The sequence below is a fragment of the Lithobates pipiens genome, unplaced genomic scaffold (assembly GCF_037356315.1).
Source record: "Lithobates pipiens isolate NorthernLeopardFrog02 unplaced genomic scaffold, aLitPip1_a1.2 Scaffold_23, whole genome shotgun sequence".
Lineage (NCBI taxonomy): Eukaryota > Metazoa > Chordata > Amphibia > Anura > Ranidae > Lithobates > Lithobates pipiens.
The window spans coordinates 60,454,428-60,466,871 of record NW_027507785.1 but is presented as its reverse complement, the minus strand read 5'-3'; the positions used below and the strand labels follow the sequence as shown (position 1 = coordinate 60,466,871).

General features: G+C 43.8%; 1 protein-coding gene across 1 annotated transcript in view; it reads right to left on the bottom strand.

Moving 5' to 3' along the window:
* Positions 1-12,444, bottom strand: part of RUVBL1 (RuvB like AAA ATPase 1) — a 43,605-nt gene that overhangs the window by 29,271 nt on the left and 1,890 nt on the right. The window contains exon 2 of the mRNA XM_077451723.1: positions 2,089-2,175. Coding sequence (XP_077307849.1) covers positions 2,089-2,175 — 87 coding nt within the window. The remainder of the gene's footprint in view (positions 1-2,088; positions 2,176-12,444) is intronic.

Below are 12,444 nucleotides of genomic sequence, written 5' to 3'. Positions count from 1 at the left end.
GTTCTAGGGTGGGTCGGGAAGTGCCCCACCCCACTGCTAAACACAGCGCTCTATACTACATGTAGCTGCTACATACAGGTAATACAGCGCTAACAGACACTGGCTGAGAGGGTCAATGACGTCACTAGTGACACTAATACAGTGATAATACTGTACACTGACAATGTACTAATGACACTGGCTGGGAAGGGGTTAACATCTAGGGGCAAACAAAGGGTTAAAGTGGTTCTAAAGGCTCACATTCGATGGCTCTCCCAGACCCCCCCCCCCCCGTTATTCTTACCCAAGCCTGATCTTCTTCCAGCGATGTGCCCGAAAGCCTCGGTTGTCCGGGGGCCTCTCCCTCCTTATTGGCAGAGACAGAAGCGGAATCCATTGGCTCTCACTGTTGTCAATCACAGCCAATGACGAGAGAGAGGGTGGGCCGAGCTGTGGCTTTGTGTGTCTTAAAAGACAGAGCTGCGGCTCAGGAGTGAGCCTGGTTGGGTGCCCCCATTTGCAAGCTCCTTGCTCTGGGGTCACTCAGCAGGAGGGAGGAGCCAGAAGCACCGACAGGGAACCAAAAGAGAGGAGATCAGCTGCAAAACTGCTGCACAGAGAAGGTAAGTAGAACATGTTTGTTTTTTTAAATTGCCTTTAAAAGCGGTTGTAAGCCCACTTTGAAAAATAAACGAACACCTGCAAGACAAAGGCATAATGAGCTAGTATGCATAGCATACTAGCTCATTATGTAATACTCACCCAAGATCGAAGCCCCCGCTGTGGTGCCCGTACACAGCACCAGCCGGCGACATGTCCCCGGGGGGGGGGGGGGGGGTTACTTCCAGGTATCGCGGCTCCGGCGCTGTGAATGGCCGGAGCCAGGATAACGTAACTCCCGCCCATGGTGACGGCACACTCACTGAAGCAATGGCATATACGGCCTCACTTTGTGTCCGCGAGCATGTGCCGATGACGTCAGCACATGCAAATACAGGGGATATCTCCTAAACCGTACATGTCTAGGAGATATACTGGGTAGCTACAGGTAAGCCTTATTATAGGCTTACCTGTAGCACAAAGTGGTCTGTAAGGGTTTACAACCACTTTAATATTAACTGTAGTGTTTAACAAATGTGTAGTGTGTGCTGCTTTTACTTACCGATCTGGCTGTTTTTTTTCCCCACTTTTCAGGGAGAAGAAACAGCCAGATCGCTGTTCTCTGTACACAGAACTCTGTGTGATTGGAAACAGCCAAGCAACAGATTTCAGCTGAAATCTAGTGCCAAAATTGTACTGTGTCCAATCACAGCACAGGTCGGCAGGGGGAGCACATAGCACAGAGTGTCTGAACCCGGAAGCAACCTGGCAACGTACATGTATGTTGCAGAGCCTGCAATTGTCAACCGCTTGCAGTATATTTTTTGCAAGTAGTCAGCAGGTTAAAGTTTCGCTAGAACATGGAGATCAGCTTTTAATATGCTCAAACTGAATCTCAAGGTTACTTTAAAAAGCTTCAATAAAAAATGCTCAAAGCTGTAGACATAGTAAAATTATAAAAAAAAAATAAAAAAAAAAAGAAAAAAAAAAAAGCCTGTGTAAGGCCCAACACGCGACAGCAGGCAGCTGAGAAGAAAAAAAAAAAAAAAAAAAAAAAAAAAAGGGAGACATCTGTCAGTTTTAATTTAGAAGCCATTATTATTAGACAGCTTGTTTCTGTTTCAGGATACAACCAACCTTGAAGCCTTTCACAATGGGCAGAGAAACCCTTTAAGACAACAGAATGATGTTCCCTGGAGGGAATCTGCATTTTCACAATGTGAAAAGCCTAAACAGCGTATCATCAATCACAGCGCTGCCCCCATGGTAATTTTATTCACATTAATGTCCTTTAATAAGCATGGATCAGTGAAACGTCAACTATGAGCTCTGTAACGAAAGCATGCTTAATTGTTCTCATAAACACAGAGCTGATTCAGAGGACGCGGTGGAAGGGGAACATTTCAACACATGGGGGCATTGCCAGCACTTGTACTTGTGATGAACATTCTGACTTTCATGCTCGACATTTTCCACGGCTAAATAGGATGCAGGTGAAACGCCCGTTACCTTGCCAGTTCCAGGAGGTCCAGCCAGCAGCACCGCTCTCCCAGCCATTTTCTTGCTTTTAATTAGCTCTACTATTACACCACACGCCTGCAATTTGAAGGGAGAAAAAAAAAAGAAGAAGGAATAGTTCAAATGGTGGATATGCACATGAAACATGAGCTCCGATTGACCAAAAAAGGTTAAGGCAAAATAAAAACAATGTTTTGACAGTTCGCTATTAAAGCCACTGGTAAGGGTGCAAAGATACCCAAAGAAGTAAAAAAATAAATGCTGCGATGGCTTGCTGCCTTTACAAATTACCCTTTCACTGCCACAAAAAATAAAAACAAGTGCCAAGCATGCAAAAGAAAGAATTGGTTAAAAGCAAAATCCAAGCTCGTCATACACATCAAGGTTGTTGTTTCTGTATTTTGTATGTGTTCTCTTTAAATTAAAGTGGAAGTAAACCCATCGATTTAAACAGTTAAAAAAAAAAAAAAAAAAAGACATACCGGGAATGCTAACTGCACATTGGCTGTGCTCTCAGCCAAACTATCAAACCATCCAATGGCTGGTGTCATAACGAATCACATGTGCAGCACCATAGCAGTTGAAGATTAAACAGAGGCAAAGATGGCAGCTTCCTTGGCTGAAAATGATAGGGGAGTTTACTTCCACTTTAATTATTGCAAAAGAAAAAAAAAAGTCAAATTCTAGGTTAACCCTAACATGCACCGATAAAAGAAAAAAAAAAAAAAATAATTATATAAATTGTTTTTTTCACATATATATATATATATATAGGCATCGGCGAATACTAAAAAGAGGTGTGTGTGTGTGTGTATATATATATATATATATATATATATATATATATATATATATACACACATACACACACACGCGCACACACCTTTTTAGTATTCGCTGATACCAACCACAACTTTTTTATTTACACTTCAGCTGTCAGCAATGGTACAAAGAATTGAAAAATTAAAAAAAAAAAAAATAATAATTTTATTTGTAAATATATTTTGTGCTTTTTTTTCAAAGGTGTAAAAATATTAGTTAAAGAAAAAAAGTTTAAATTATTAATAGTTTATAAAATAGAAGTGAAAAATAAAAAGCAGGAAAATAATAAATGGAGGACGAGAATAAGGAGTTCATCACGGCTGATTAGAGTAGGGTTAATAAGGGGTTAAACAGAGAACCATTTAATAAAAAAATTTTTTTTTTTTACTTGACCATTGCTTTAACAGACTTCATTTGCAGATCAAAGTTCAGCCCTTTCATCTGTAGATAAACAGAAAGATACAAATAGAAACATTGTTTCTTTTTATCTTTCTGTTTCAGGGAAGAGCAATGTTGTTCATAAATATTGCAGCACTGCTTTTTTTTTTTTTTTTTTTTTTTTTTACACAGCTCCAATTGCCAGGTCATTGGTTGTTAAGGAAGCGGCGCCCTTTCATTAACAACTACGGTGCAATGGTTTGTCACCGATCCGTGATCCGAACGGGTCACCCCGCACATGCCGCGATCTCGGCCTTAGGAAAGGCCGCAGCTTCGGCCTAGCTCCGAAGCGACGGTCATCTTTCTACACCCAGGCCGTTTATAAAGATCACTTGTAAACAAACCGGCGTCATGACATGACACCGGTTCCTCTCTCCCCTCTCTGTACTAATCTGTACAGTGGAGGGGAGAGATCAGATGGAAGCAGCCATCTCTGCCATACCCAGCCAATACTCTGCCAATACCCAGCCATGCTCAGCCGTACCCAGCCAATATTACAGTGGGGGAGATTGTGGATATTACAGTGGGGACTATATGGTGGTGGAATTTTCACAGGTTTTTGCAAATTAAATTATTTGCTGATCCGAAAAATTATCTGATCCATGACTCTGATCCGAGGAACGTTCCGATCCGTGACATTTCTATTCACAGAATTTTTTCACTCCTGCCTAAAACTTTTGCACAGTACTGTATATAAGAAGTTATCATTGTTAGGTGATCTGTTTTTTTTCATACCGTTGTACCAAATAAACGATTTGTCTTTTTACACAAGCAGTGTGGCCAATTGCTCTTTGAGGGGAACGCGCTGGTTTCATATTTGGTTTGTTCTGGCCGGCGCCCCCAAGTGGTGCGGTTTTTTTGGGTTGATGTTTATTAATCCAGTACAGGTGCTCTAAAATCTTCTATGACTACAGTCCTATTTATATATTGACTTTGATGCTCCTGGACTGTGTCCACAGACATTTGAATTCCACCTTGAATAGCCCCGTGATACCTGCTACACAGTATACAGTAATGAGGACGAAGCTTGAACTGTATACATAAAGTATCAATGGAATATGCTGGTGGAGCTTTGATCTCCCTCTAAATAGAAAGCCTCCAATCACTGGTTCACGGCAAGTTTTCTGCTGCAATCAGATAACCCCACAGCATGGTCCACATGGGCTAGACTTGTCAGAGGCCTTTCCAAATTGTGCACTGCTCCACTGACAGCGTTCCCACACATAGCACATCAAATGAAAACCATGCCACAGGAACAGCTTGGCCAGTAAATAAAAATAGCTGTGAAAAGCAGCCAAAAAAAATGGAGCATTTCTAAAAAGACTTAACTCATTCAGTGGGGAAAGGCTTTACAGATTTCCTGCAAGAGAGAGATGAGAGCCTGGTACACAGTGCTGACCAATCACGTGTCCTAGTTTTGTCACATGGGATGGCTTTTTCGGAGGAATGAATGGAGAACACGTAAATCGTACCACATCTAATTACTATGTGATGAACAGGCCTCAAACACACAATTTTACCTTCCCTGATTGAGCCAAATCCACCATTTACGCCTCACGCGCTCCCCCTCCCAGACACTGCAGCTCACAGTGGGAGGATTTCAGTAACAGAGGCAGTGCTGCCAATCCAGAAAGCAATGGGGGGACTAGGTGCAGTCTGGTGCTGACCGACAAGCAACAGGCTTATGAATCAGCAGTAAGTATGCCGACAGCCACATTCCCTGTAATATCTCCTCCTTTCCACTGTAGTGGAAGCAGGCACAGCCTACATGAGACGGATAATTCTGCTGGGAATCCAGAAGCAGTGCAGCATTGCTGTCCCGCCATCACAATACTATTAGGTGGATCAATAGCCATTTGTGGGACTTTCCAGGGGGGGTAAAAGTAAGCAAAATGCAGATGTATTTATAATTACTTGTTGTAGCACATTTATGGGAGGCCATAGTGCTACTTAAAGTGGAACTAAAGGGGATCAACATTGACCTTTCCAACAATCCCTCCCTGGCATCTTCTCCTGTGTGCTGATTTTTGACCATCGCCATTGGCCAGCGTGGGATGACTTCAGTGCTGTGCATGAGCAGGAGCTAGTCATTCCGGTGCACAAAGATCGGGCCAGCCGCTGTAAGTGAAGCTGCGCATGCACAGCTCAGTTTACAGTCCACGGATCGCTGTGAGCAGGCAGGTAGATGTAGTTTATTGCATGTCTCTTCTGCAAAAAACTGCCTACTCACCATATACAACAGTGGAACTTTAATTACACTTTAAAGAGGAAGTAAACCCTGATGAGTTTACTTCCTCTTTCATTCTCTGCAAAGGTAAAGCATAATGGACTACTATGCATCGCATACTACCCCATTATGTGTCACTTACCTGACACAGGAGCCAGCGATGTCACCGCTGTCCCCTGTAGTCCGGCGCATCCATCTTCTCGGTGGGTCTCGTCGCTCCGCAGCTGTCATTCGGCGAAGCCGCGATGACGTCACTCCCGCGCATGAGCACGGGAGCCGCCACGCGCGGCATATTACCGTTGACGGGTGCCGCGCTCTGTGCGAGATATTTCTTGGACCTACAGGTAAGCCTTAATCTAGGCTTACCTGTAGGTCAAAGTGTGTTGTAAGGGTTTACAACCACTTTAAGTAGGGTTGCACTGATACTAGTATCGGTGCCAATACTAAGCATTTTCCTGAGTACTTGTACAAATGCGCCAATGCTTGATCTGATACCTGGGCAGTCAGTGGTGATCGTGGGGGGGGGGGGGGGGTTACATGGACCGATCTCCCTGTGTAGATTTCAATAAAGCAGCTGACAGCTTCTTCTCCTTTCTCCCTCCCACAGCTTTCAGTTGCTTTATTGAAATCTATACAGGGGGGATCGGTGCGTGTAACTCCCCCCACCGGCGCACCAATCACCCCGGACTGTTACTGTATCCTCCTTCAGTCCCCCTCTGTGCCCTCCTTCAGGCTCCTCCCATACCCCTCCATGCTCGGCTACGCTCCAGTCCCCCTTCCATGCTCCGCTCCAGTGTCTTTGTCCTCGATCTGTCAGGATGGAGAGCAGAGGAAGGAGCCTGTAAATCTGTCATTTACCACCTCCTTCCTATTCTGAATGGACAGAGTCCATGATCAGTGACTGTCCATTCATAACTGAACATCGTAAACTGGGTTTACGATGCTTCAGTTTATGAATGAAGAGGAACCCTCTGTCTCCTCTCCATTCATTTTCAGTGCAGCTGAAGCTACAGAGAAGGGGACTGGGAAAATCTGGAGCCCCCTGTCTTCTCCTCTCCATTCAATTTCAGTGCAGCTGAAGCTACAAAGAAAAGGACTGGGGCTACAGAGAAGGGGACTGGGGAAATCTGGAGCCCCGTCTTCTTCTCTCCGTTCAATTTCAGTGCAGCTGAGGCTACAGAGGAAAGGGACTGGGGAAATTCTCTGTTCTCAGTCCCTTTCCGTCTCAAAAGGGAGATGACAGGGGTCTGTTAAGACCCCTGATATCTCACCAAAGCCCCCCAACAGGGCTGATAAAAAGATTTAAAAAATAAAGAATTGTAATAAATACATATTTAAAAGGTTAACTTGTAAAAATGTAACCACCCCCTCCCTTTAGAATGTAAGCTCTACGAGCCAGGCCCTCCTGTACCTTTTGTACTGAACTGTACTGTACTTGTGTTGTCCCCCCTATACATTGTAAAGCTCTGTGTAAACTGTTGGCGCTATATAAATCGTTTATAATTATAAAATAATAAAAAAAAAAAACACACTGATACTGTCCACTCTCCTCCCCTCCCAAAAAGAAAGCATTGTACAGTTTAAAAAAAAAGTGCTGCATATTAGTGCCATTGTCACAGTATTGGTCAGTGCGTGAAAAAAAAAAAAAAGTATCAGTACTTGTATTCATCCTAAAAAAGTGGTATCAGTGCAACACTAACTTTAAGGTTTAATTCACACAAACGGCTCAGTTACAATGTGCCGTCTGATGGGATCACTGCAGTACCATCTCGGTGCAACGTATTGTTCACTTTTTTTTTTTTTTAAACTTAAAAACTATTGAAATGTCACACAGGTATTTCAGAAAGTTTAATTGCCCCGGAATGCGCTGAAAAAAAAAAAAAAATGTACATGTTCTTTTTACTGCAAAATAATTTAAACCAGACAAAACTAGGCATTTTGCCTTGTCAGGCAGTGGAATTGCGTTTGAATAGCCATTCAATGCAGTCCCGCCACATACGGTCTGAATGAACACTAAGGGCTAGTGTGCAGTGCAATCCGGCTGAGATCTGCACAGTGATGATGCGATGAGCTTGGCGGATCGCAGTTTCCTTTTTTTATTTTAACCATCTTTATTGAAATGTCACACAGACATATTAAAAGTTCAACTACATACAGGCCGTGCGGTGCGAGGCACTGGATGGTCTAGCACTACCTGCAGTACTTTTCAGTGCATCATGCCCGCACATCACAGCTACGCAATGGTCTGAACCGGGCGCATAGGAGATGTGCATGTGGTGGAACTGCGCTGGAACAGCTGCCCAAAGCAGACCCACTGCATCTGGTGTAAATCAGACCTAAAGCGGGAGTCCGCCGGGACTCCGCGTTTTTTTTTTTTTTTTAAAAGCCAGCAGCTACAAATACTGCAGCTGCTGACTTTTAAAATAGTGACACTTACCTGTCCAGCGCGCCCGCGATGTCGGCACCCGAAGTCAATCTCTAGATCGTCTTGTCGGGTGCTGCGGCCGCCATCTTGGGTATGGGAATCAAGAAATGGAGCCTTTCGGCTTCATTTCCCGGTTCCCTACTGCGCATGCGCGAATCGCGCTGCGCAATAAGGATGATCCCCGCTGCCTCTGGGATCTGTGTGTTTCCCAGCAGGCAGCGGGGCACTTGCGGAAAGGGGCGGGCACTTGCGGAAAGGGGCGTAATCTACGCCCCTTTCCGCAGAGAGCTATCCCGGAAGTGGGTGCAGAATACCTGTACTGTACAGGTATCTGCACCCCCCTCCCCCCTGAAAGGTGCCAATTGTGACGCCGGAGGGGGGGAGGGTTCCGATGAGCGGAGGTCCACTTTAGGGTGGACCTCCGCTTAAGATGTATTTGATAGTGAATGAAGCAAAAATAAAATGCTGGGCTCCCTCTAGTGGTCAGTTTACAGATTTCTATATTAATGACCAACCACAACAAAACATTTTTATTTTTAGTTTACAACAGAGCTTCATCCTCTGTCTAGATCAGTGATGGGCAACCTTTTTGGTGTGGTGTGTCAAAAATCGGCAAAAAATCGAGCATAACTCGCGTGGTGTGTCACTTCGACAAAAAAACATAATTTTTGCGCAATTTATAGTTTAAACTACAAAAATGTATAATTGCAATATATAATTGTATTTAATAAACCAAAAACAAATTATTTAACATACCTGCTTAGTAACTTCTTTGTTCATCAGTCAATTTCGTATGTTGCCCTTGATATTATTGAACTTGTTTGGGGTGCCGTGAACCATCTTAGGAGAGTTTCTTTAATAAATTCTCCCTCATTAAGCGCTTTTGCATGCTGAGCTATGGAGTGAGCAATGCTCAAACTTGCAGAGTTTAAATTTGTAGAGCCTTTTATAAATTTAAGGATGGAGTTAGATTGGCTCTTATAAAGGTGTAGCTTCCTGGAAATGTATTCCCTCCTATCATCCTCACTTTTTTCCAAGAGCTGGGAATGATTAGTTTCAAAATGTCTATTTATATTCCACGTTCTGCTTACTACCGTTTCAGTACATAGAACGCAAAATGATCTGCCATTTTTTTCTATAATGCCATACATCTCGCTCCATGTCTCTTGAAAGGGTCGGCCACTGCTACTACCACTCCCTTTACTTAACCTTTGTTTTTTATTTTTTGGGTGCTCCATCAGTGGACCAGTGACAGCAGATAGAATTATAGATAGCCAATTAGGGGTTAACTAGCCTAACAAGCTAACACAACCTCCCCCTCACTTATCTCAGTTATTGTGGGCAAGTCCATGGCACCCCAATAGTTGCTGCTAATGACGCTCACAGTTCCCGTTGGCACTCCGCTGTTCCCTGCTGTGGTGCGGTCGTAACTGACAGTCCCAGGAGTAGACTCTCTGTGCTGGCCTGACTGGAGAGAGGCGCGCACTGTTCCCGCGCTCCTCTCCTGCGGGTCCTCCCTCGCCGCGCTGATGACGTGTGTGCGCACGGCACGCACGCCTTACCAGCAGCCCCTGCGCTCAGAAAGGGGCGGCGGCGATACAGTAAGTGAGTGTGGGCGGGGGAGATCACACGTCCCGCCCCCCCGCGTTCCTCCAGCACAGATTCTTTCATCCTCGGCGGCCGTGCAGGAGCCGAGGATGAATCGCATGAAATCCTGTGCGTGTCACCCCAAATGGCTACGCGTGTCAGCACTGACACGCGTGTCATAGGTTCGCCATCACTGGTCTAGATTGTACTGCTATCTATAGAATTTGGGAGATTTCTCCTCACTGTCCTATCTGATGGGTGTCTAAGCAGGAAGTGAGAGGAAAATCCCCAGACAAAGCAAATTTGAAAGCCATCTCAAGAACCTTTCTAGAGTACCAGAGCGAGCCTTCCCCCCTTCTGCCGTTTGTTTTCCTCCTGTCGCTCCCTTTACCTGCTGTTGGAGTACCTAGCTGATACTTCTCAGTATGGGGGAGCAGGTTTGCTTCTCCCACAATGCAGTGCTTGTCTCCATATGGCCAACTATCACAAGAAATATGAACATGCATTAAAAATAAAGCACGACAGGTCCTCTTTATGAAGACATAGGACCCCAGATCTCGCCTCTACCATGAAAAGCATGAGATTTAAAAAAAAAAAAAAAAAAACACACATTAATCTCTGCTTTCCAGAAAGAAAATGGCAGTGTTTACATCTATCAAAATCGGAAGTGACGTCATGTCCAGCGTCCCAGAATTTATAGAGATGGCCGGAGTCAAGCCGCTGGGGTGTGCAGACATTTGGCCAGGAGGTGCGGGGGCATCACTGCCACTCAGACACTCCGTTCTCAAGTGTCTCCAGCACCCCCGCTACTCTGGCCACATGTGATACCGCATAGACAAGCAGTGGCTGTGGGACGAACTGAGTTTCCATTATTTCCTTTGGGGAAACTCTCTTTGATATACGACTGCTTTGGACTACAAGCATTCTTCTGGAACGAATTATGCTTGCAATCCAAGGTAATACTGTGTATATGAAAAAAAAAAATAAATACACAAAGTGGTTGGAGGGAAGCTTCAGAATGGCAAAGATGTGTTGATTACAAATTATGTGAGCAGACTGCAGTTTCTCTTTAACCTCCTGATTGCCCCCTGGTGTTAACCCCCTTCCCTGCCAGTGTCATTTATACAGTGATCAGTGACTATTTGTAGCTCTGATCACTGTATTGGTGACACTGGTCCCAAAAGTGTCCGATCTGTCCGCCACAATGTTGCAGTCCTGCTAAAAATTGCTGATCACCGCCATTAGTAGTATAAAAAAAAAAAAAACCTACCATAAGTCTATTTTGTAGACGCTATAACTTTTGTGCAAAACAATCAATATTCGCTTATTGCATTTTTTTTTTTTTTTACAAAAAAAATATGTAGAATACATAATTGACCTAAACTGATGAAGAAATGTTATTTTTTTTTTTATTTAATATGTATTCTAGCAAAAAGTAAAAAATATTTTATTGCTCTTTTTTTGTTTATAGCGCAAAAAATTAAAACCACAGAGGTGACCGAATACCACCATAAGAAAGCTCTATTTATGGGGGGGGGGGGGAAAAAAAGACATCAATTTTATTTGGGTAAAGTGATGCACGACCGCGCAATTGTCAGTTAAAGGGGTTGTAAAGGTTCGTGTTTTTTCACCTTAATGCATCCTAGAGCTGCACGATCCTGGCCTAGAATAAAAAGATTGCGCTTCTTGCAATGTAAAATCTTTCACATTATACAAAAAAAAATGGGGGTAACTTTTTTTTTTTTTTTTATTAGTCAATAAAGTAAGTTCTTCCAAAAAAAATAAAAAATTGCATTTGAAAGACAGCTGTGCAAACACAGTGTGACAAAATATTGCAACAACCACTGTTTTATTCTCTAGGGTGTCTACTAAAAATAAATATATATATATATATATATATATATAATGTTTGGGGGTTCTAAGTAATTTTCTAGCCAAAAAAAATGATTTTAACTTGAAACCAACAAATGTCAGAAAAAGGTTTAGTGTTTAAAGAGGAAGTAAACCCTGATGAGTTTACTTCCTCTTTCATTCCCTGCAAAGGCAAAGCATAATGGACTACTATGCATCGCATACTACCCCATTATGTGTCACTTACCTGACACAGGAGCCAGCGATGTCACCGCTGTCCCCTGTAGTCCGGAGCGCCTCCATCTTCTCGTGGGTCTCGCCGCTGTCATTCGGAGAAGCAGTGATGACGTCACTCCCGCGCATGCGCACGGGAGCCGCCACGCGCAGCATATCGCCATTGACGGGTGCCGCGCTAAGTGCACCTGAGCGCCGTAGACAGCGGTGCCTGTCTCTCGGCAAATATCTCCTAAACCGTGTAGGTTTAGGAGATATTTCTTGGACCTACAGGTAAGCCTTAATCTAGGCTTACCTGTAGGTCAAAGTGTGTTGTAAGGATTTACAACCACTTTAAGTGGTTAAACTTTTTTCACTTTTTTACAAGTCGTGCTGCCTGTGTGAACCAGCTCTTAGCCCCTTTTTACACTGGGGAGTTGGCGGTAAAGCAGCGATATTTTTAGTGCCGCTTTAGCGGCGGTATTCGGCTGCTAGCAGGTGGTTTTAACCCCGCTAGCGGCCAAAAAGGGTTAAAACCGCCCGCAAATCGCACGCTGCCCGATTGATTTCAAAGGGTAGGAGCGGTAAATACGCCGCCCCTTCACCACTCCAAAGATGCTGCTAGTAGGACTTTTTTTTTTACCGTACTGCTGGAGTGAAAGGAGACGCCTTTTTCAGGCGCTATTTTTAGTGCTGTAGCGCCTGAAAAACGCCTCAGTGTGAGAGTCTATTCCATTAAAATTTTTTTACAATGTTTATACTTAAGTTCAACTGATAAAGAATG